This window comes from Tenrec ecaudatus, chromosome 13 (assembly GCF_050624435.1).
Source record: "Tenrec ecaudatus isolate mTenEca1 chromosome 13, mTenEca1.hap1, whole genome shotgun sequence".
Lineage (NCBI taxonomy): Eukaryota > Metazoa > Chordata > Mammalia > Afrosoricida > Tenrecidae > Tenrec > Tenrec ecaudatus.
The window spans coordinates 125,988,613-126,012,788 of NC_134542.1; the positions used below are offsets into that span (position 1 = coordinate 125,988,613).

Here is a 24,176-nt window from a genome sequence, read left to right on the forward strand (position 1 = left end):
AAACTGTGTAACAGTGTTTCAATTCTGAAATGTAATTTCCCCCATCCCTATTTTAACACCCCTGTTATCAGGGTGTATCACAGTTAAATGGTCACCATTTTGTGGGGGTGGGGTGGGGGCAGTCGAGGGTTGTTCTTAAAGTTTAGAGCATCTTGGATATCCTGAAGCACATTGCTGTTGTTAGGTGCTGGTAAGTTGGCGTGGTCTTGGGACGACCTCAAAATCCTCCATGCGTTTGACCCCCTTGTTACACAAACCTGTCAGTACAGACCCTTGTTGAGGGCCTTCTCTCGATCCCCTTGTTACAGAAACCTGTCAGTCCATCCTCTCCCTCCCTCTCATTTTCTTTTTTCAATTTGGCGAATCGTCAAACAGCAGTGCTGTCCTTCTCCAGAGACTGCGCCTTCTTTGCCGTGCCCGAAGTGTGTCAGACAGTTTCCCTGCTCTTGCTTCTAAGGGGCATTCTGGTTGTGTTTTCCCCAAGCAGAATCGTTTGTTCTCCCGTCAGTCTTAACAACACTGCACTTCAGAGGCAACCATTCTGCTTTTTGGTTTTCCATGCATCGAGACGATTGTTATTGCCGTGGCCTGGTAAAGTATACTTTTTAGTCTTCAAATTGTCATCATTGTTTTTTAACACTATTTTTTTTTTTTGGAGCTGCTTTGTGATGCTACTTATTGGCCCTGTTGTAAGGATTTTAATTTTCTTTTTTTGAGCTATAAATAACTCAGACTGAAAGCGGTAGTTGTATATTTTCATCAGGAAATGCTTCAAATCTGATTCCTTTTCAGCAAGCAAGATTTTGTCCCCTGCTTGTTGCACATTGTTAATGGTTTTCCCTCTAGTTTTTCTTTCTGCTTCTTCATCTAATGAAACCTGTTGGATTGTCTGGTTAGCATACAGATTAAACATGGGATACAGCCCTGATGCATACCATGTCTGCTTTTAAGCCATGCAGAATCCCTTGACTTTGTTCAGTGTACACATTTTAGTCTATATGCAGATTCCTTGTGGATATTCTGCTGCAACTTTTTTTGAATTATATTTAGCTGAATTTTACTTGTGTGATACTGTTAGATAATGTCCAGGTTTTGTTGAATCAATTTTCTCTGGACGGGCACAATTATGGACCTTGTCCTGCTTGCTGGCAAGGTGGCTTTCCCCCCAAATTGCCTGCGAGCACCTCTAGTTTCCCATCCATTTGTTGAAACATTTCAGTTGGTATTTATTCAATTCCGGGAGGCTGGGTTTTTGTAATGCCTCATGTGCATATTGGAATTCTTCCTTCAATACCTTTGGTTCTTGATACTGTGTTTCCTCTGGAAAGAATTGAATGTTGACCAATTCTGTTTGTGCAATGACTTTACAATGGGGTATCCCCCCCAAATGGATTTATTTTCAAAACTATGTTTTTGTTTTTTAACAAAGCACCCTTATCACCTTCAAAGTACTCTTCATTATACTTAGTACATTTATCAATTCTGCAATCCCATTCTTGGACAGTTTTCAAACTCATCTCTTTGGATGACAGCACCTCCCTCGCCCTCTTCCACGTTGTCAAATGGTTTCTAAATTCAAGGTAAATATATTCAAGGTCCTATTTTGTCTTTTCTGCACTCATGCTAGTTTTTTTCAGCTTGAGCTTGACTTGCAATGAGCACCTGGTGGGAGGTTTCATAGTCAGCCCCCGGCCTTGTTCTGATCGATGATACTAAGATGCTGCCACAGATGTAGCAATTTATTCTCTGTGTTATGGTATTGAGGTCCACAGATAGAGCTGCCATTTATGTTGTTGAAAAGGGATTTTAGTGAGCATATAGAACTTGTTTTTGGCATGGAGATTATAGTTGTACCACCTATGTGTTCAGCTGGGTTGACTAGAGAAACAAATTCATTGACACTCATGTATGTTTAGGAAAGAGGTTTATATCAAAGAGCAATTGTGTATTGGGAAAACAGTCCAGCCCAGTCCAGATCAAGCCCATAAGCCCATATATCCATAAATTCCTCTTCAGACTAACACAGAACATGCAATGATGCTGAATTCAGGAAGCTCACAGGCCGGTTGGGTGGAAAGTCTTTGTGGATCCAGTGCTTGGGGAAGCGTCTCAGCACTGGCACAGGTCTTCCAGAGGATCCATCAGCTCTCTGAGTGTGACTCCTCAACAGGAAGGTGAAGCCCAGAGAGAGGCTCATGTGGGGCTCAGCGTGTTGCCAGGTGGCTTGTAACCAGGAAGAGAAAGACAGAGAGAGTATGTGCTCCACCTCCAGGGAGAGAGAGGGGAAGTTTTCAGATCCTCCTGAGCAGGCCACACCCACAAGGAGGCATCATCAGGTTGTGACTTGTTTGACAAGCTAGACTCCACCCTTACACTTACTTATCAAGCTGACATGAAATTATCTAATTACCACACACCTATAAAGTATCTGGCTAATGCTTGGGGGAGAACTGGAGAAAAGAAGTAAGCCAAGCACAAAAGGACAAGTACAACACGAGCCCCCTGAGGTAAGCTTAAAAACAAAAAACAACAACAAAATGTGGCCTAGGGGAAAGCTACTGCATACGTGCATCCCGGGGGTGAGGTCCAGCAACGATGGCAGGGGCCAAACCCAATCCACGGATACGTACGGCAGCCAACTAAATAATGGAGGGGGCGGGGGGAGAAAGAGTTAAAAAAAGAGACATGTATAGGGGCGGGGGACAGGGCACCAGCCCACCCAAGGTGAGGGTAGTGTTTATATCTCCACAGGAGAGACCAGGCTTCAACCCAATGTGCCAAGACATGAATACAACATACCTGCATGTACCAGGGAACCAATAGAGAGGTCTGTCTGCAGGGCCAGCCCCAATGCCGACTATGTGGGCCCCCACCCCACCCCACCCCACCCCACACACACTCCCGCCCCGCCCTCTCAGAGGACAGCACTGGGGCTACAGCTTGGGGAGAGGGGCGTGTCTGCTTAGAGCACACCAGAGAAACAAACAGGGATGGAGAGGGAGGGGGGACGTCCTGGCCCACCAAGCTCTGAGGACGATGTTTCTGCTCAGAGCAGACAACGCACAGAGAGGATCATCCCTAACTCAACCATAGCACTGCACAGGACAACACTGGAGACACAGTGCGGGGACTGTGCCCAATCTGACCCCGGCATGCTGGGTCAAAACACTGAGGGCGTGCAACAGAGCTGCAGGGGGAGCAAAGTGATGAAGCACCCATGGAATACCAAAAATAGACTGTGGAGACAGTGTGGCACCCCATCAGACTAGACTGGAAGATACTCGTAAAGGGCAACAAACACATCTTGAACTGTTGGTAGGCTCTTTCATTTTTGCCAGTGGCTTATTGATTGATTGATTTTTTGAATCATTTTACTGGGGGCTCATACAACTCATCATAAGCCTTACATACATTAATTGTATACAGCACATTTGTACATTCGTTACTCTCATCATTCTCAAAACATTTGCTCTCCACTTAAGCCCCTGACCTCAGCTCCTCATTTTTCACCTTCCCTCCCTGCTCCCCCTCCCTCATGGACCCTTAATAATTTATAAATTATTATTTTGTCATCTCTTACACTGTCCAATGTCTCCCTTCACCCACTTTTCTGTTGTCTGTCCCCCAGGGAAGAGGTTATATGTAGATACTTGTAATCAGTTCCCCCTCTCTACCCCACCCTCCCTCTACCCTCCCGGTATTGCCACTCTCACCACTGATTCTGAAAGGATCAATTGTCCTGGGTTCCCTGTGGTTCCACTTCCTATCTGCACCAATGTACATCCTCTGGTCTAGCCAGATTTGTACGGAAGGGTCGCAGGGAGGAGACGAGCCAGTCAGGGTGCAGTGAAGCGATGATGACACATACCACTTTCCTCTAGTCCCTAAATGTTTCCTCCCTACCCACTGTCATGATCCCAATTCTACCTTACAAATTTGGCTTTCTTTTTGTTATTGTTATTGTTGTTTTGGTTGTTGTCTTGTTGGTCTTAACTTCTTTTGTTGTTTTATTTGGCTTTGCCTGTTTTTTGCGCTGATTAATGTATCTGCATGTCTACCTAAATAAGATAGGCAGGATAAATAATTTGGAGAGAAATAGAATGGGAGCAATGGTTCCAGGGAGATGCAGGAGAAGGGGAGGTGGACGAAAGGGAGAGGGTGGGGAACCAACCCAGGGAACGGAACAAGTGAACTAAAATTAATGGAGAGAAGGGCATAGGATGCCTAGTGGGGCTTTTTCAAGGGCAATGTAGCAGTGAGGAATTACTAAACCCGAATGAAGGCCTAACATCATGGTGGGACAAGAGGAAAGTAAAAGAAAACAGAGGAAAGAACCAGGAGGCAAAGGACATTTATAGAGGCCTAAACACAGGGATGAACACACACACACACACACACACACACACACACACACGAGAGGGGAATAGAAGTAGGTACTCCTATCTATATGTTAAGAATTAAGGTTACAGATGGACACTGGACCTCCACTTGAGTACTCCTCAACAAAGGAACACTTTGTTCTAACAATCCGGCATTCTATGATGCTCACCTTCCTGACAAGATCGCTGAAGACAGAATGGGTGCATAAGCAAATGTGATGAAAGCTGATGGTGCCCAACTATCCAGAGATAAACATCTGGGGTCTTAAAGGCTTGCAGATAAACAAGTGGCCAACTGGCTGGGAAGCAAAGTCCATGTGGAAGAAGCACAACGGCCTGTGTGATCATGAGGTGTCAGTGGGATCGGGTATCAAGGCATCTTAAGACCCAGAACAAAATCATACCCAATGTGAATTAGGGGTGGGAGCATCGAGTGGAGACTCAATGTATTCGAATGGGGGGCGGAGAATCAAGTGGAGACCCAAGCTCATCTGTCGACAGTTGGACATTGCCTCATAGAGGGGTCACAGGGAAGAGATGAGCCATCAGGGTGCAGTATAGCACCGATGAAACACACAACTTTGCTCTAGATTTTTGGTGCTTCCTTCCCCCCACTATCATGACCTCATTTCTACCATACAAATCAGATAAGACCAAAACATGCCCACTGCTGTAGATAAAAGGCTGAAACACAGGGAATCCAGGATAGATAAAGCCCTTAGGCCAACAATGAGAGAAGAGATACCAGAAAGATTAGGGGAGGGAGGGGGAGAAAGGGGGAGTGGATCACAAGGATCAACCTATAACCCCCTCTCAGGGGGACGAACAATGGAAAAGTGGGTGAGGGGCGACAGGACGATGTAAGATAGGAAAGTAATGATCTATAACTTATCAAGCATTCATGAGGGAAGGCTCGGGAGGGTTGGGGAAGAAATGGGGAGCTGATATCAGGGGCTCAAGTGGGAAGAAAGTGCTTTGAAAGTGATGATGGCAGCATATGTGCAAATGTGCTCGACACACTGGATGAATGTATGGATTGTGATAAGAGATGTAAGAGCCCTCAATAAAAGTATTAAAGCAAAAAGAAAGGGATGTGAATAAAAGTAATGGAGAAGAGAGACTACAGCCTCTCCCCATGTAAAATATCCTTTACGATGTACATGCTGACACATGCATGTATGTATGTGTTGTGATTAGAGTTGTCTGAGCCCCCAATAAAATGATTTTAAAAAATATGTCTAAAATATTTTCCATAAACCTAATTAATTTTCTGAACTAACTTCCATTAGTAGGAAACAGGCATGGAACCTACAGTTAATTCAAGCCCAAGGAAAGAGACCAGAGCCCTGTTAGTTTGGCTGTTATGTGTGGGGCTACGATCTTCAAGTTTCTCAGTTTGAAACTGGCAGCTGCTCTGAGGGAGAAAGGGGACTTAGCTACTTTCATGAAGAGCCATAGTCTCAGAAACCCACAGGGAGAGTTTTGCCCTTCCCTCTAGGGTCACTGAGTCGGCATCAATTCCATCCTCGCAGTGCGTTTTGTTTGGAAGGTAAACGACAGAAGCCAGATAAGGAACTGTCCATAAGAGTACAGAAAAGTGGGGGAAGGGAGGCATGGGACAGAGCAAGATATGACAAAATAATAATTTATAAATTATCAAGGTTCATGGGGGAGGGGGAAGTGGAGAGGGAAAATGACCTGATGCCAGGGGCTTGGGTGGAGAGCAGATGTTTTGAGACTGATGAAGGCAACGAATGTACAGATGTGCTTTACACAATTGATGTATGTACAGATTGTGATAGGAGTTGTTTGAGCCCCTAATAAAATGATCTTTTAAAAAATGAACTGATACCAAGGGTTCAAGTAGAAAGCAAATGTTTTGAGAATGATGAGGGAACCAAATGTACGAAAATGCTGCACACAGTGGATGGATGTGTGGATTGTGATAAGAGTTGTACGAGCCCCCGATAAAATGATTTTTAAAATTAAAAAAAAAGTACTTGTTCATTGTACCAAATCAGTGGGACTTAAGAACATGGAATATGACTGTGGGTAGATGCCTATTCTGGATTTATATCAAACCAAACCCTTTGCCATGAGTCGATTTTGACTCATGGACAGAATGGAACTGTTCCCTGGAGTTTTTTGAAGCTAAATCCTTAACGGGTACAGTGTCATGTTTCTTTTGTGAAGATGCTGCTGGGTTTGAAGCACCAACCTGTTGGTAACAGCAAAATGTTTCATGCACTGCGTCTCCATAGCTCTAGGGTACAGGGCATGAACAGTGCTTTGTCAGCTAAGTGCCATATGTGGACTTTTTTTTTTAGGGTGGGGGGGAGAGTATTGCGAACTCCAAAAAATGTCTCTCTTTAAAGCAAAGGTAGAAATATGATTTAGGACTCCCAAGTTCTTTGTTCTCTAGCTGGGACCTGGTAATTTAATATATTTTTAATAAATGATTTTATTGGGGGCTCTTACAGCTCTTATAACAAACCATACATCAGTTGTATCAAGCACATTTGTATATATGTTGCCACCTCATGTTCAAAACATTTTGTTTCTACTTGAGCCCTTGGTTCCAGCTCCTCTTATTGCCTTTCCTCCCCCACCTCATGCACCCTTGGTAAATTATAAATTATTATGTTCTTGTCTTATACTGTCCATTGTCTCCTTTCACCACATTTCTGTTGTTTGTCCCTTGGGCGGAGCGTGGTGGTAGGATATATGTTGATTATTGTGACTGGTTCCCCCTTTCTCCCCCTTTTGCACCCACCTTCCTTCTACCCTCATGGTATCGCTCCTCCCCTTATTGTACCTGAGGGGTTTATCTGTCTTGGATACCATGTCCAGACGCTTATCTGTACCAGTGTATATGCATCAGTCCAGCTGGATTTATAAGGTAGAACTGCCTTCATGATAGGTGAGGTGGGGAGGAGCATTAAAGAACTGGAGGCATGTTGTATGTTTTGTTGGTGCTGTATGATTGTTTGTTCATGATACCTAATCCTGTCTACACTGCCATCACATAGGCTGGTGTGCTTCTTCCATGTGGGCTTGCTGCTTCCCTATTAGATGGCCGCTTGCTTACCTTCAAGCCTTTGGGACCCCAGGACCCTCAGCTTTCTCCCCACATTTGCTTATGCATCCATTTTGTCTTCAGTAAATGTGTCGGGAAGGTGAGCATCACAGAATGCCAGGTTATTAGAACAAAATGTTCTCGTGTTGGGCCCTGGTAATTTTTTCTTTACTTTCTGAACAATAGACTCTCAGGCAGATGATCATCTATCTTATATCAACATTTTTAGTTCTCAGTAGCTTTGAATTATCTAGTCCGCTTTAATAACCTCCTTTTAAAAAATTACCGTATATACTCGAGTATAAGCTGACCTGAATATCAGCCAAGGCACCTAATTTTATGAATAAAACTGCATTAAAAATGTGCTGCAAAACTCGGCGTATACACGAGTATATGTGGTAGTCATTTTACTGGGAACTCTTACAGATAGTATAACATTCCATAATTCAGTTAGATCAAGCATCATTGTACACTTGCTCCCACAATCAATTTATAAACATTTTCTTTCTTGAACTCTATTTATTTTTTAATCATTTTATTGGGGGCTAGTACAACGCTTCTCACAATCCATCCATCCATCCATTGTGTCAAGTACATGTATGTGTACATTTGTTGCCCTCGTCATTCTCAAAACATTTGCTTTCTACTTGAGCTCCTCGTATTTCCCCCCTCCTTCCCCTATGAACCCTCGATAATTTATAAATTATTATTTTTTCATGTCCTGTACGGTCTGATGTCTCCCTTCACCCACTTTTCTATTTTTTTTGTTCCCCAACTTCCCCTTCCCCTCCTGGTATTGATAATTTCAACACAGGATTCCCTGTGTCTCCAGCTCTTATCTATACCAATGGACATCCTCTGGTCTAGCTGGATTTGTAAGGTAGAATTGGGATCATGATAGTGGGGGGCAGCGAGGAAACACTAGAGAAGTAGAGGAAGTTGTTTGTATTATTGGTGCTACACTGCACCCTGACTGGCTTGTCTCTTTTCCCTGACCCTTCTGTAAGGGGGTGTCCAGTTGTCTACAGATGGACTTTGGGTCTCCTCTCCGCACTCCCACTCATTCACAATGACAGGAATTTTTGTTCTTTGATGCCTGATACCTGATCCTATCCACACCTCGTGTATAACCTCCTTCTTACAAGAATTTAAAAAAAAATCTGGACAGAAGGTGGGGAGTGAGTCTGGTATAAACACCCCACACTGGGATGAAAGGAACATAAAAGATCAGCAATATGTTCTAAGAAAGGAACATAAATATGTATGGATTGTGATAAGAGGTATATGAGCCCCTCCCTAATAAAATGTTTTTTTTTTTTTTTTAAAAAAGGAACATAAAAGATCAGCAATGGGAGCAAAGGCAAGCCACACTTGAGCCACAAAAGTGTACGTCAGGCTAGGAGGGGCAGTTCCTGGAACCCCCTAGGACCAGTGGGGAGATATATATATATATATATATATATATATTTCTTTCTTTTTATTCTATCTTTTCTTTTTGTTTTGTCTCTGTAATTTTTGGTTTACACAGTGATATAAGATAGGCATGGGAAACAAGTCTGAGGAGAAAGCAGTGGACCAATGTGGGGGAGGAGGAGGAAGGGGAAGGAAGTGGTGAGCAAACAACGCCATAGACAGGAAAACAAGGAGGAAGAGGAGGAGCAGAATGTAGAGCTCCTGGGGGTGCTGGGGCAACAGCTATCCAGCTGAGAGACTACTAAGAGGCTGAGGAAGAACTAGTATGAGGGTGGGGCAGGAGGAAGGTAAAGGAAATCAGGGAAGATCTAGGAAGCAAAGCTATGGATAGAGGTATAAACACAGGTGTGTGCATATGTAAAATATAGTAATTCTTAAAAATAGAAGTATTGGCCTAAGTCCATAATAATTATATGGCAATACACCGTGGTAGTGGACGGACTTTGGGCCTCTACTCAAGCCCTCCCTCAATGCAAGAACAGGCACGTTGTTCTACTAACCTGGTCTTCTGTGATTTCTAGCGCATTTCACATTAGCATGATACATAGTTACAATGAATGAAAGCATTTAAATTTTTACCCAATCTTTTGTGGTGTGCGTCAAAATCGTATTCAGGCTACATCTTAATTAGTGGTTTTGCCTTCTCAGGCTCCTCTTCGCTGACTTGGTTTTCAGTTCTCCTCAGTCTTAAGAACTGATGGAGGTTTTTTGGGAGAATGTCAATTGAGATTTATTTTTCTCATAATTAGACTAGAGTTGTGGTTTTTGGGGGTGAGAGATTATAGAGGCAAAATGCTATTTTTTTATGTATCAAGGGGGGTGTACATACTGTCAACTGATTAATGATGGTTGTAACGTTTCTGCAAAGTTACCACAGTTTATACTCTAGGAAGCTTGAATGTATCTGTAGATGCTCTGCTTTAGTTCAGGAGTGATTAATAACTACTTTAAGGTTTTCTCTTACATTAAAAGTTGTTGACAATGCTCTTTTAAAAATAAAAATGTTTAAAAACTTAATTGAAACGACAGTTGTGCTATTTCTTAAATTGCAGCTCCTTAGGTTTTGAAGTGGTGGATTTCAAAGCTAGGCAGCTGCAAAATAGGCATGCGCTGCATAAATCACAACTGTGCCTGATGGAGATGAAACTTTGTGTTGGTTGTAAGTAAATAGTGGCAGTTATGTAAAAAAAAGAAGGAATCCAGGGTTCTTAAATTAAGAAACACTGTTTTTGTAAATCATGGGAAACAGGCTTTTCCCTTTTTCCAAAAATTGCATCAAAATAAAGCAGAGCTTTAGCTAATGCGAACGTGTTGTGTAGGCGTTAGCAGTACTATCCTCACTATGCGTTCATTGGATAGTAGCGCAACCCCAAGAAAAGGATGGTTAAAGCAGTAGTGCCCTTAGCGCAGCAACCAGGAAGCGCGAATACCTCGTAGAGTTGTGGTGACTTAGTTAATTAATTCCACCATGGTTAGTTAGTAGCCAGCACACCCCCAATTAAGTACACACCCCCAAGCAAGTCACAAACCCTTGATTTTTGGAGACTTCTCTGGGGCTGCGGAGCAGCTGCCCGATTCTACCCAGAAGGCTTCACGCCGTTTTCGCGCTTATTTGCATATCTAGGCCCGCCTCTGAATAGGCAGGGTTAGGGGTGGGGCCATGGCGCGCTTTGCCCAGGGGCGGTGCTCAAAGATTTAGGTCACCCACAGGCCGCTCTTTTTCTACTTTCAGGCTGCAGTTCTGTTTTTGTACATAAGCTCGCAAGCATTTCACAATTAGCTCAATCTCCTGCTGCCTACTTGTATTCTTTTAGACGTCATCCGAGCCAGAAATGCCGGTCTTTCTTGCAGCCTGTGGCTGGCTGCTAATAGAGCCATTGTTTTCTGATGCAGGTAGTTCTTCTGGGCATGGACATCCTCTCTACGCTGGTGACCCGGCTGCAGGATCGATTCAAGGCACAGATTGGCACAGGTGAGTTGTGGGCAGGTGTGGAGTCGGCTCTCAGATGCCAGGCAGCAGCCACCACCCCTTTGAGCTTCCCAACTGTTCGCTCTAATTTCTTCATCCCTCACCCACCCCCTCACATCAGTCCCCCAGCGGAGGTTGCAGCCCTCCCTTCCTCTCCTGGAAGCACCCCTCCCATCCTCTCCTGGAAGCATCCATATCCACTGGGCTGGCTGCACATGCTGAGATTTTTACCCCATCCTCCACAATTCCGCCCTGCCTGACTTCTTCCAGCCTCCCGAGTTTAAAAGGCAATGCTTATATAACACGTTACTGCTTTTGTTTCTTGTGCAAAATTAGCCATCACCCTTTAGTGCCAACTACGTTATGTTTACCTCTCTTTACAGAGAGGCATATTTTCAGAAGTCTTGCAAAACCCTATGCAATTTCTTTCTGTGTCACAATACTGTTATCTGTATTACCATCTTTACTTTTATTGTAAATGTCATCACAAGTATATGGTAAAAGCTCACTCTTTATGGAAGGGAAAACTACATCCCCTGAAAGGAAAAAAAGGACAGGTTTAATAGATTTAAAGGTAATCTAAATATCTTGGATTTTATGACCGAGACATCTGAGATTTCAAAAGGACACTGAAAATATCAAATTTCAAAAGGGCTGCCTGTGCAGTGACAAATTGGTACCTGTTGCATTTGTTTGCTCCTTGTTCCCCATCAGTGGGCTCCTTTAGACATGGACACGAATACACTCCCCACTGTGGCTCAGAGTAACTCATCTGTAACGACAAGCATACATCATTACTCTGAGGAGTTCCACTGGATCCTTGGCCAGCTCAGGAATAGCTTTCTTAACAGGAAGACTTAGCCTCTTTGAAAAAGCAGAGTCTGATGTTCTCTGGTGTGTGAGTGCCTTTGCAGCCTAGACTTTGGGGGGGCTCCCTTAGGGGGTGTGAGGGAAGGCTAGAGTCCAGGCCTGGGTCTGATAACCCTGTCCTGTGTGTTATGTATAGGTGCCTGCCCCTAACTTTTCCAAGTGGAGGAAAGCAAAGTCCGCACTTGTTACCTAGACTTAATTTTGTATGGATTCTTCCTGTCAGTTTTTTGGCGTGGATTCATTTTCACAATATTTCACCACATTAAAGTATTCTGGATCTAGGCTGTGTACCTGTGGAGTAAAGGAAATGATATATACCGTAATATGTCTGGTTATAGAAAGTCAGTTTTCATCGTTAGCTCGCAAGGCTTTCTGCAAAGTTCTTAAACCCGTGAGCAAGGACTCGTGGTATTTAGGCTGATGTACATTATTCAGGCCAGGCTTTTGTTGTCCTAATGAACTGAAATAGCAACAGTTGGTAACTAGAGCCTTTCTATTGGTGCTAACTTGCATTTTGATTTCCAGTGCTGCCGAGTTTAATAGACAGACTGGGAGATGCTAAAGACTCTGTGAGGGAGCAAGACCAGACTCTGCTGCTAAGGATCATGGATCAGTCTGCTAATCCTCAGGTAGGACATGCATGCGTGTGTGGCAACGTGTAACTTCCGTCAAAGACTAACGTCTTTTCAGCTGATATAGGTGAAAATCTTCATAGCATTTAACCTGCCCTCCACTGCATAGTACAGAATAGTTATACAAGTAATAAATCACGTTTAAAAACAATTTTGGGAACAATAACAGTTGGCCCAACACAGGTGCTGAGGACTTGGTACAGTAATCTCCTAGCGTCTGTAGCTACTTCTGACTCATCGTTAGTGTGGGCTTGCTTGTGAACTGGGGCCAATGACACGCCGAACGCCGCAGGATGCCCTTGTCCATGGCCAGGTGCCGGGGCCCCATGAGCACGTGCTTGACCTCCGGCCTTGGGGCGGGGAGAACTACTAGACAGGGCAGCAATGTGAAGCTGTGACCGTTGGCGACTCGCCATGTGTAAAATGAGGACATGCATGCTGCTTGTTCAGGGCCAGTGGGAGAGTTGGAAGCAATCGTATGAAGAAATAGGTTTTGGAAATCTTACAGTACAATTTGTGGGGTCTTCAACAAGTTCATGGGACGATTCCGTTATCTTTTATTTCCATTTTTCCATGGGCCTTTTGAGACCCCTGAGCTAAGGCATAATTTTCTAGGACGCTCCTGGGAGGACTGAAGGGTTTCTAGAGGACGGCCCTCTGAGCGGCCTCTTTGTCACATACCCCTCCCTGCCCGGAGGCTGCAGAGTTCTTCCCTGTGTTCACGTGTTCTTTGTCATCTGCAGTATGTGTGGGACAGAATGCTCGGAGGCTTCAAGCACAAGAACTTCCGAACGCGGGAAGGCACCTGCCTCTGTCTTATTGCAACACTGAATGCGTAAGTCTGGGCGGAAAGGAACATTTTGCTTGGGCGAACCTCTTTAGTTCTTCCTTTTTAGTTTGCAGTGATTATAGGTTTGCAAGAGCTGCAGAGGGACGTGCAGGGGGTCTTGCGCTCCCTGCCCCCAACCTTCTCCGCGGCTCATCGCTTTCTTTCTTTTTTTTTTTTCTCGGATCTGATTTTTTAAATTAAAAAAAATTTTTTGAATGTTTTATTAGGGGCTCATACAACTCTTATCACAATCCATACATAGACATACATCAATTGTATAAAGCACATCTGTACATTCTTTGCCCTAATCATTTTCTTTTCTTTTTTTACATTTTATTAGGGACTCATACAACTCTTATCACAATCCATACATATACATACATCAATTGTATAAAGCACATCCGCACATTCCCTGCCCCAATCATTCTCAAAGCATTTGCTCTCCACTTAATCCCTGTGCATCAGGTCCTCTTTTTTTCCCCTCCCTCCCCGCTCCCCCCTCCCTCATGTGCCCTTGGTAATTTATACCTCGTTATTTTGTCATATCTTGCCCTATCCGGAGTCTCCCTTCCCCCCCTTCTCGGCCGTCCATCTCCCAGGGAAGAGGTCACATGTGGATCCTTGTAATCAGTTCCCCCTTTCCAACCCACTCACCCTCCACTCTCCCAGCATCGCCCCTCACACCCTTGGTCCTGAAGGTATCGCCCACCCTGGGTTCCCTGTGCCTCCAGCCCTCATATGTACCAGTGTACAGCCTCTGTCCTATCCAGCCCTGCAAGGTAGAATTCGGATCATGGTAGTTGGGGGGAGGAAGCTCATAGCTTTCTTAATGTCAATCCGTAACTCACAGAGCTCAGCGTGTGCAGATTTCTTCAGTTAGATGTGCACTCATTTGTGTGGCGTACAGTTCCGGGCTCCTTTGTAGATTAACCACTGTGATCCAGACACAGGACTGTAACGTCACCATGAGCCTACCCCATGCTCTCCTTTCCTAGCCACTCGCCAATCCCCGTTAATGATTTACCGAGTTTGTATTTCAGGGACGCTTATCTTGAGAGTCTGTCGCTGTTTCACTGCACCTACCTGAGTTGTATTTCATGGTAGAGATAAATCACAGTTGCTTTTTTTTAACTGTGGTCCATGGTAGAGATAAATCACGGTTTGCTTAACTGTGCACCTATTGAAGACATTGGTTATTTCTAGTTTTTAGCTCTTTATTCATAAGCCGTGGGCATGTGTGTGATTCAGTTTCTTTTTATCTTTGCTTGAGTATTGTTACTGGTTTTTATGTGAGGTAGCTGATGTGCGGGTGGTGACATTTCATTATAGTGTTAGCTGTGTTTCCCCAATGGTGGATGGTGTTGAGCATTTTCTTTCATATTCTTATTATAGAGAGCTTATAAATAAGTATAATTGTGAATAACTTCCAATTATGAAAGTAACATTGTAGGTGTATCACGGGAGAATTCACACAAGGAAGAAAATAAAATTTGCTTATAGTCTCACCTTTGAATAATTGTTGTTAACATTGCATCTTGAGACTGTGAATTAGATCATTAAAAAACCCCATAACGCTTGCATTGCTCTGTAGATTACCCCCTCTTGGTATGTTGCCAGGGTTTTCAATGCCATTACATTTGAAATGTGCAGTGCCCGGGCGACGCGAGGCGTTCCACGCTGGGCTGCTAACAGGAGGGTGAGAGGTTGGAGTGTATTCTGAATCCCTTTTTCAGGAAGGGCTGCAGATCAGCCGTCGGCTACAGTCTCTTCTCGGAAGAGGCTGTCACTAATCAGTACTGAGCCACCAGCTACTGGTTTATACGAAACCTAAAGCTTAAAAAAACTTTTTATTAATCCCGCAGTTCTATTTCCTTATATGAATTTATCCTAAAGAAGTAGTCGGATGAACAAAGAAATCTATGTTCATAAAAGCTGTTCCTCACAGAACTGTTTGTTACGGTGCTAATATTCTCCCAGAGTACAGTGTTTGGTTGCACCGCGGCCGTTTTATGGTCGTCTGCTCCGGCAGTAATGTTGACTCGTGTCTCCTCAGGTAGCGAGGGGCGCTGGTGCAGCGATCGAGGGCCCAGTGGGACCCTGAAGGGGCGTGCGGATTAGTGGGGCACTCCGAGTCGGGCAGAGCAGCGATGGGGCGTGCGTGGAGGCACACCTGTCCTGGTGGGAGGCTGGGCTTTGGCTTGGCCTGAGCAGTTAGGATGAGACTGAAGAAGCCCTCCAGTGCCAGGGAGACAGAGCAGCAGCCACGGACGGTGTTGAACTTGGAGCATGCACAGGGGTTGCCATGGCTTGTTTCCTCCAGACCCAGATTCGGGGAGCACCTGAGCAAGAGCAGGAAGCGCTAAGGGAGCTGAGGGGGGGAGGGAGGGAGGGAGGGAGGGGCAGACAGGCATCTGCTTCCCGTGGTTCTCACTAACAGTACAAACCTTGTTTTCAGCTCGGGAGCCCACACTTTAACACTAAGCAAGATCGTGCCACACATATGCAATTTACTGGGCGACCCAAACAGTCAGGTGAGTGTGTATTTACTGAGAAAGACCATTCCTTGGGAAAGTCATTGGCCGCCAACAGTGAACGGTGCACTCTGATGATGTCTCCACCAAGGGTAAGTCAGAATGTAATGATTGGTGTCAGATGCGTGGGCTTACTCCACACTGACCGTGCTTGAACGTGCGTGTCCCTGGGATCGGGCTGGCAGCAGAGGCTTTGTCAGTCACATACGTGGTCTCTAAGGTGCCTTTCAAAACGTGCAGTTGGAATCGTGGCTTCTGAGCGGACCTGCTGGGTCCATGTTATTTTGTGTAAATTTTCACTAAGCTTGGAAGGTTTCGAGGCTGTGTCAGTTTGACTTCCTCGATGACAATGACACGCTGTCTACACTCACCTGCTACCATTTATGTGGACTTTTGAGTACATAATGAGACAAAAGTAGCTCCACATTCATTTTCTTCTACGTCTTCTAATTTCAAAATTTTCTATGGATATGCATTCGTTTGACAGGAATGTAAATTGAGTATTAATCCCTGTCAATGTACTTCATTCATGAAAGCGTTGCTGTGATAATAAACATACGTGGAGGTAAAACGTTGGCAAAGTGAACGTCAAATGTAAAGAACAACAATGCAGCCATTCTGACTGACCCAAGCGGCCCGTGCAATGCCCAGTACCTCAAATGGTACATGATGTTACATGTTATAAATCTTCCATAAGTATATAATAGCACATAGTTTCCTTTATGAGTTAATAGTGTGTAACTGTATAGTTTTTAAGTAAAATGAGTTATTTTTAAAAGAACATGTGCAGCTTGTTCACATGTCAGTTTGATGCATGTCCGTAGAGAGAGGCGTGTAGGAAAGATCTGTACCTTGGTGATCATAAGAACCTTACTCAGCAGGAAGGTGAGCGGCCCGTCGTTCACACAGGAGTCATTACGAGACACTTCAGGAAGTTTTCTAAGTCTGGGGGCTAGGAATGCTTACCTGCTTCAATTCTATTTATTTTGTAAGGTGAGGAACTTAGTTTAAACTGATAGGAACGACGCTTCATTAGCTAAAGGGGCGTCTTAATTGGCACTTGCCGGAATACTCTCCGAAGAATGAATCAAGGCCTCCTTTGCTTCCACCTGTTCGTAGGTCCCTCTGGATTGGAACTGCACTCAGTCCCTAGTCTCGTCATCACCTTCTCGCAGATCGGCCTCGACTTGCAGACCTTGTTGTTCGCGGGTGCTGTTGCTATTCTTCACTGCCCTTCCTGCTCTTTGCCTGTCTGGCTCTTGTCTTGGTTTTCCTTGTTTATACATACTGTTTTCCTTCTAGTCAGCTTCTTTCCTAGCTTCTTGAAAATACGATATTGCAAGTACAATTTTTATGTATTTTTTACTTACTGAATCATTTTATTTTAAAATAACATTGATTTAACCTTGTTAAGGGGAAAAATAGATTCTAAATTACCAAAGCTATGATTTTGCTCCCTTTATTCAGGTCTTTGCTTTTGGGGGGATCCCCATGGGACTCAAACCATGTTCTCTTTAAATGTTTGCAAGTTTGGGAAACATTAAAATTGGTCTTGGGGATGGCAAAAGGATAATCTTGATAGATCTTGTTGCGCAATGGGTGATCATGAGGCCTTATCATAAAGAAGGCTCATAAAATTGAAAACTGCATTGGTAAGAAAAAGTCGCACTGAGGAGATTTTATTTATTTTTTAATTCTGTGAGTGTAATAAGGGCTGTTACAGGAAACTGTTCTTCGGAGACTGGAGCCCATTTAACCTACACCCGGATCGTGTCGTCTCTTCATATCTCTTCTAGCCGAGCAGAGGAGAGAGCATGACTTGTTGAAGTCATTTGTTCCTCAGCCAAGTGTGTACTCTGGCCAGGCAAGCAATGTAAATATTTAAACCCGGGCTGTAGGAGACCTGTTGCCTATTAAAACATTTCATTGCGGACACAGTGCAAAACATGGACCTAGAAAGTTCGGGACCATGTAGACATGGTCTGAAATCCACTTTGCTGAGCGCTGGGGAGATTCTCTATTTTATTATTGAATTATGGTGCACCACACTGAAATAAAATTCACTTATTTCCCAGCGCACATTCTAGTATTCAACAATTCCTTTATTTTCCTTCCACCACCCCCCCCCCCTTTTTTTTCTTCTCCTACTTCTATGTACATTTCCCTAGAGCTTATGCTCTGGGCTGCTTTTGTTGTGTGAATACTTGAACTTTTGTGGAGAGGGAGCTATTAATTTGGTTTAATTCTCGGGCCTCAGATTTAATTTCTGTAACCAAGGAGGACCACATCCGCCTGAGGAACACACAGAGGAAAGAGTAAGCTGCCCTAGAAGAAACTCTGTGGCAGGGATGCCGATGTGCTGCTCCCTTTAGACGGTTTATCCCTTGCAGACAGTGAGTGCAGCATTAGGAATACTTAAATTTCAGAAATAGTCAAGTTCTTCTACTTGAAGCCATTCAAGTAGCTGCCAAAAATAGATTTTTTTCCCCATAGAATTTGTCTGAAGTTTCTGCTCCTGTTTCAGAGGTCTCTTAAATATTTTTTAGAAAGGAAATCTAAAGCAATTAATTTTTTTCCCATTGTTTCCTACATTGATTTCGTTAGCTCTAGAAGAGGGAGTAATTTTTAAGGTCTGTAAGGATTTTTAATAAGTGTCTCCTTATTTTGGAAGTAGCACAGATTAAATTTTAAATGATCAACACAATCTATATTCTGAAATTGTTCATTAAATTGATTTTAGGTTTAAAATAGTTTCGGGACTTGAGAACAGTCGAGTGCTTTGAATCACCTGGTGTAGTGAGTGCGTGAAGGCTGGGTTAGAAAACATAGGATTCCGCTTTGGCCCTTGTTTTTGCACAGGTGGTCTTTGGGGAATACTTGATTCTGAAGTCTCAATTAACTAAGAACGAGAAGGACCAATTAGGTGAATGTGATTTGAAAGGTAACTGTTCTTAGGTGCCAGGAATTAGTAAGAGAGGACCCAAATTACTCACCAGTGTGTGTCTGTCTGTCTCTCTGTCTCTCTCTCTCTATATATATATATATATGTATATATATATATATATATATATATATGTATATATGTGTGTGTGTGTGTTTAAAATTTATGTTAATATTAGTGCCTGGAAATTTGTGGTAACCATGCTTTCCCAATATCTCCTTTTACGAAACATGTACAGGTGTACAAAATTCTGGTGCAGACTTGACATATGCCAGAAATTAGTATCATTACTAAATATCATGTGCTCCTGATCAGATGATTAGTTTTAGTACAGCATAAAAACAGAAGTAATTTAAATTGAATTGTATCTTCTACATATGATTGCTGTAGAGAATGTAGGAGTTTTCTTTTTAGTTATTGTGAAGAATTAGATGGATAAAATAATTTGTTTTTTAACATAGGAGATGTGAAACTTATGTAAATGCTCCCTTAAGCGGTACGTTCATGTTACCGACTTGTGGCTCGTCTCTCCCTGAGGTTGGCGGCACTGACTTTGTGGGCCATCTCATTCTGAGCTTGAGAATGTTTTCACACGTTGGTTTTGTAACTGCCCCGTCCTTTGTGAAGTGAGTAGCTTTCAGTACATGGGATCTACTACCAGAAGATTCCACACTGCGCACTCTGAAAATAACCTTTATGTTCACACATAAAGGTATGTCGTATTTGCAGACGTATTTGATGTATACATCAGACATACACACAAAATCGATATCTTCCAGAAATCCTTCTACCAGGAAGCTGTTCCACCTGGATTTCTGCTATTAGCCACAGTAATTACTTCTCTTCCTAGGGATGTTTCTGACAGTTTGTGTGCTTTTTCTGTTCACACACACACACACGCACACGCACACACGCGCACACACACACACACACACACACACACTTTCATTAGTCGTTCCTACTAGTCTTGAGGGTCAGGACTATAACTTGGTCTTCTAAAATAAGCATGCCTCAGAGTCCGCACATAGATTTTCAGGTGACCACTAACATTGATTGAACATGGCATTTAAAATGACATCAATAAATCACTCTCTTAAGAAAAAACAAACACAGAGAGGACTATAGGGCTGACCCAACTACAAGACAGAACATCCCTCACTGACCCATAGTGCTACAGGGGACAACACTGGAGACAGTGCGGGAATTGCGCCAGATCTGACCCCACCACACCAAGACAGAACACTGAGGGCGTGCAACAGAACAGCAAGGGGAGCAGAGCAAGGAAGTCCCCAGGGAATACCAAAAATCGACATTGGGGTCAGGGCTTGGCACCCCATCAGTCTCGACCAGAAAACTCTCCTAAAGGCCATCAAATAGACCTTGAACTATTTACAGGCTTTTCTCTTTTTTTTGTCACTGTTTTTTTTATGTTGTTGTTTTATTCCTTGTTTTGTTTTGCTCTGCAGGTCTATCTAGATAAGATAGGCTGGATAAAAATCTGGAGGAGAAAACAACAGGATCTATGGTTCCTGGGAGACATGGAGAGTAGGAGGTGGGGGAAAGGAAGTGAGTGTTAACAAACCCAGGGACAAGGGAACAACAAGTGATCCAAAATCGATAGCGAGGAGGGTGGTGTAGGAGGCCTAGTAGGGCTTGATCAAGGGCAATGTTACTGAGAGGAATTACTGAAATCCAAATGAAGGCTGCTTCACTTACTGATTTTGTCACTTGCCTGGCCCGAGAAGTCATTTCGTTTTGCTAGGAAGCCATCTCATTAGGCACTCCAGTGTTTCTTCCGCGAATCCACGCTATCGTTGAGTCTTCAGCACAACCTTTCTTTACTGAAGAGGAAACGGAGATACAAGAGTTTGTGTGTTGTGTCCAAGGTTGGCTGTTCAATGCCTGGGTTTTCTCCTCATTCACATCTGACTCTAAAGCTGAGACGTTTCCCACTGAGTCCTTGAGACTATTTACAGCCCAGCCTCTGTATATTGATCGCTCCTTTTAAGACAGTCCTCAGTGTGATGTTCTTTGAGCAGATGTCATCATTAGAACCAGTAGAACTCGTGCCATGCATTGGATACTTTGGTGAAATATGCATCTGTCTATGTAAAGATGTTTCTGAATATCACAAATGATTTTTTCCTCCAAATAAGCTCATAAAGGTTCTGGTTCATGAAATACTGTGTCTTGAAACCTGCCCTGAGACTTTCAAGCCCGTGGAGGTTTATTTCTACTCCCATGAAGATGGACAGCCTCAGAAATCCATGGGAGCAGTTGTACTCTGCCACGAGTCAGAATCGTCTCACTGGCAGTGAGTTAGGGCTCTATGTTTAGTCCTACTTTTTCTCTCCTTTCTTCATTCTCTGTTACTGTGGTCTCCTCCTTGAAATTCATTCTAAAATATGTCTCCCTCTGACTTTTCCCTACTGAATTAGATGCTGTCTCTTCCCCTTCGTACTCTCTACCCTATTAGCCATTAAGGTCTTGGTTCCATTTAAAAATTTCCCCTGCCTTTTTATTAAAAAAAAATAAGTAACATACATAACAATGCAAAGGAAGGTATCTTTTGTAACTTACTAGTTAATATTTGTCACATTAGTGATATATCCCTTATATTTATGGGTCTGGTGGCGCCGTGGCTTAGACGTTGGGCTGCTAATTGTGCAGTTAAAACCCATTAGCCACTCCCAGAAGAAAGAAGCCATGTGTTCCTGTAAAGAACTGCTGTCTGGGAAACCCTGGGGGAGTTGCCTCTGGGTTGTCTTGCTGGCAGTGCGCTTGATTTGAAAGTACAGCTAGAGAGATGTGCGCATACAGAGGATCCTTGCAGTGATGCGGTGGGCTAATCACTGGCCTGTGAATTGCACCGATGACAGTTCATGTGTTACTCCTGGGTACTTCAGTGAGTATCTCCTAGTAAGAGAAGTATTTTCTTTATATTCGTGCAACCCCTGGGTAGAGTGGTGCTGTCTAATAAACAGTCCAGATTAAAATCTCCCCAGTGTTTTTCCTTCCTCCCTGCCTCCCCTTAGGCCCCCCCCCCCCCTTTCTGGACGTGTGTGTCCTGCATGTTTCCCGTCATGCCTTCACGTAAGCTGTGCCTTTGTGTAGAATCCTGCCTCCTTTCACCCCTGCCTCATGAAACACTATGCTTCTGAGCTCCTTTGTAGCGTTTCTGTCTCTCCTGTGGAATATTTCCTACCAGCCTCTGCTGTAGCAGCTCCTGCTTTTGAAGTGTGGGAGGGAGCTCTTTGTACCAAAATATTTATTATATTCTGTCCTGTATTAAATGTAGACCTTACAGACTTTTTTCTTTTTAGGACTATGAGCTGCTTTAATATAAAGCTTGATGTACCCTGTGCTACCTGTTTTGGTTGCTCATTGTTTGTTTAGTTACTTAAATCCAAAATGCTCTGCCTGGTGTTTTATTTTTAGTTTAATCCATCTATTTGTAGTGAGTCTTCTATTTTGTTAAAATGGTCTGAAAATTCTGTTTCCTTAGAAAATGGAGATGGGGGACAACTAAAGAATGGACTTTAATGTGTATATAGGTTGGGAACCTAATTTTTTTTCTCCTTCCCTTTAAAATTGTGCCACTGTAGTGAACATTTCAAACATCCCTTTATCTAGTCAAATGTGTGCAAGAGATTATATTGGCAGTTGCGCGGATAATTTTGGTGATGCATTTTGGGAGCTGTATAGCCTAATATCTCCTAGCGAGAATTCTTGTGGATTAAGGAGTAACACAGACCAGATGTGTAAGATCTCTTCTTTTCCACCTAGGTCCGAGATGCAGCAATAAACAGCTTAGTGGAAATTTACAGGCACGTAGGAGAACGCGTGAGGGCAGATCTCAGTAAAAAAGGATTGCCCCAGTCCCGGTGAGTTCTGACTTTTTCCTTTCTCCTTCTGAGTTGTTTTTGTACTCTTGTCCAGCTATTGTTTTGGCTTCTAGAACCTTTTTTTTTTTTTTTGGGTTGGGGTAATTGTAGTCACAAAGTAAATGGGAGGAGGATTGGTGTTCAGCTGGCTTGTTCAGATCAGATTGCAGGGCCCCAACCTCTACACCTACCCAGACATCTACACCTGTAGGTCGTAGGGTATGTGGTGGCTTTAGATAATGACCAAGTCTTTTCTCCTGTGGAATGTCCGGTTGACTTTAACTGCTGAACTTTTAGTTAGTGATCAAGTGCTGCTTAACCCCATGGCTTCCTGTGACCATATGACTCCTCACTTCTAAAAGGTAGCCCCCAATAAAATGATTAAAAAACAACAACAGAAGTGAAAACAGATAGTCATGTATCTCTATATGCATGTATCATAGCATTATGTACAAAAGCCAAAGGTAGAAAGAGCCCACATATTCAATAATAGATGAACAAGTCAACAAATTGTTGTACTACACAAAATGGAATATTAATTCAACATTTAAAAAATGAAGTACCGATACATTCTACAAGGTGAGTATATCTCTTAACAATATATGCAAAGTGAAACCAGACAATGAAACCCACATATTATATTATTCCACTTATATGAACTAGCAGAATCGATAAATCCTGAGAGACGGAAACTAGACTAGTGGTTACCAGAGACTGGGGGATGGAGCATGGGGAAGATGGAGGGAAACTGCTTAATGGGTAAAGGGTTTTACTTTGGAGTGATGGAAATGATTTGAGTCTCAATAAGGTGGTTGTTATACACATTGTAAATATGCTAAATGCCACTCAATTATTCACTTTAAAATTAATTTCATGTTTTGTCAATTTTACCTTTAATAAAAATGTAATTAGAAGAGTCGACACAGAGTCATCTATCATCTTAGGTGCTTAGGATATATTTTTCTCAATGAGTGGAGCTTTTGTGGGATGAGTTTGGGTAGGAGTAAATGAGCAATTCTGGAAAATTTCACCAAAATGCTTGCTTATTGTTTAGTCACGTCATTCCCAAGGTAGAGGAAGCAGTGCAAAAAGTGTATATATTTTATCAGACTGGAGACAACTGAAGTTCACAAATATCCCTTTGCTATAGTAAACATTAGCAAACATTGAACGATTGGATATTGCGTAATTACACAATTTCCTGTCCACTTGATAAATGAAAGAAGTGATGGAGTCAACCAGGTCACAGCCTGATGAGCCCTCCGTGAGGGCTTGGCCTTCTCCTGAGGAGTCTGAGAGCTCGCCCGCTCTTGATTCTGCAATCAGAAGAGGCAGGCCTCTCTCTTGCTCTCTCTCCCTTGCTTTCTGCTACACCTTCCCGGTTGACAAGCCACATGGACCCACGCTGATGGCAGTTAAAGCCCTGGAGATGCATCCTCCGCCACTGGATCCATGGGACTTGCCACCCACCAGATTCTGATCCTCCTGTATTTCCCAGCATTGCATTTGCTGTGTGAGTCTGAAGAGGAATTCATGGGTTCATGGCGGACATATGGGTTAATATTGAACTTAGAAATTAATTTGGACTGGGC

General features: G+C 43.3%; 1 protein-coding gene and 1 non-coding gene across 2 annotated transcripts in view; one reads left to right on the top strand and one right to left on the bottom strand.

Moving 5' to 3' along the window:
* CLASP1 (cytoplasmic linker associated protein 1) overlaps nucleotides 1-24,176 on the top strand; it is a 348,219-nt gene that overhangs the window by 95,112 nt on the left and 228,931 nt on the right. Inside the window, exons 3-7 of the mRNA XM_075530220.1 lie at nucleotides 10,822-10,900; nucleotides 12,293-12,396; nucleotides 13,143-13,234; nucleotides 15,684-15,759; nucleotides 22,487-22,584. Coding sequence (XP_075386335.1) covers nucleotides 10,822-10,900; nucleotides 12,293-12,396; nucleotides 13,143-13,234; nucleotides 15,684-15,759; nucleotides 22,487-22,584 — 449 coding nt within the window. The remainder of the gene's footprint in view (nucleotides 1-10,821; nucleotides 10,901-12,292; nucleotides 12,397-13,142; nucleotides 13,235-15,683; nucleotides 15,760-22,486; nucleotides 22,585-24,176) is intronic.
* LOC142425290 (U4atac minor spliceosomal RNA) lies at nucleotides 10,188-10,313 on the bottom strand. The gene has a single exon (XR_012779636.1). It is a non-coding gene; the product is annotated as a U4atac minor spliceosomal RNA (small nuclear RNA).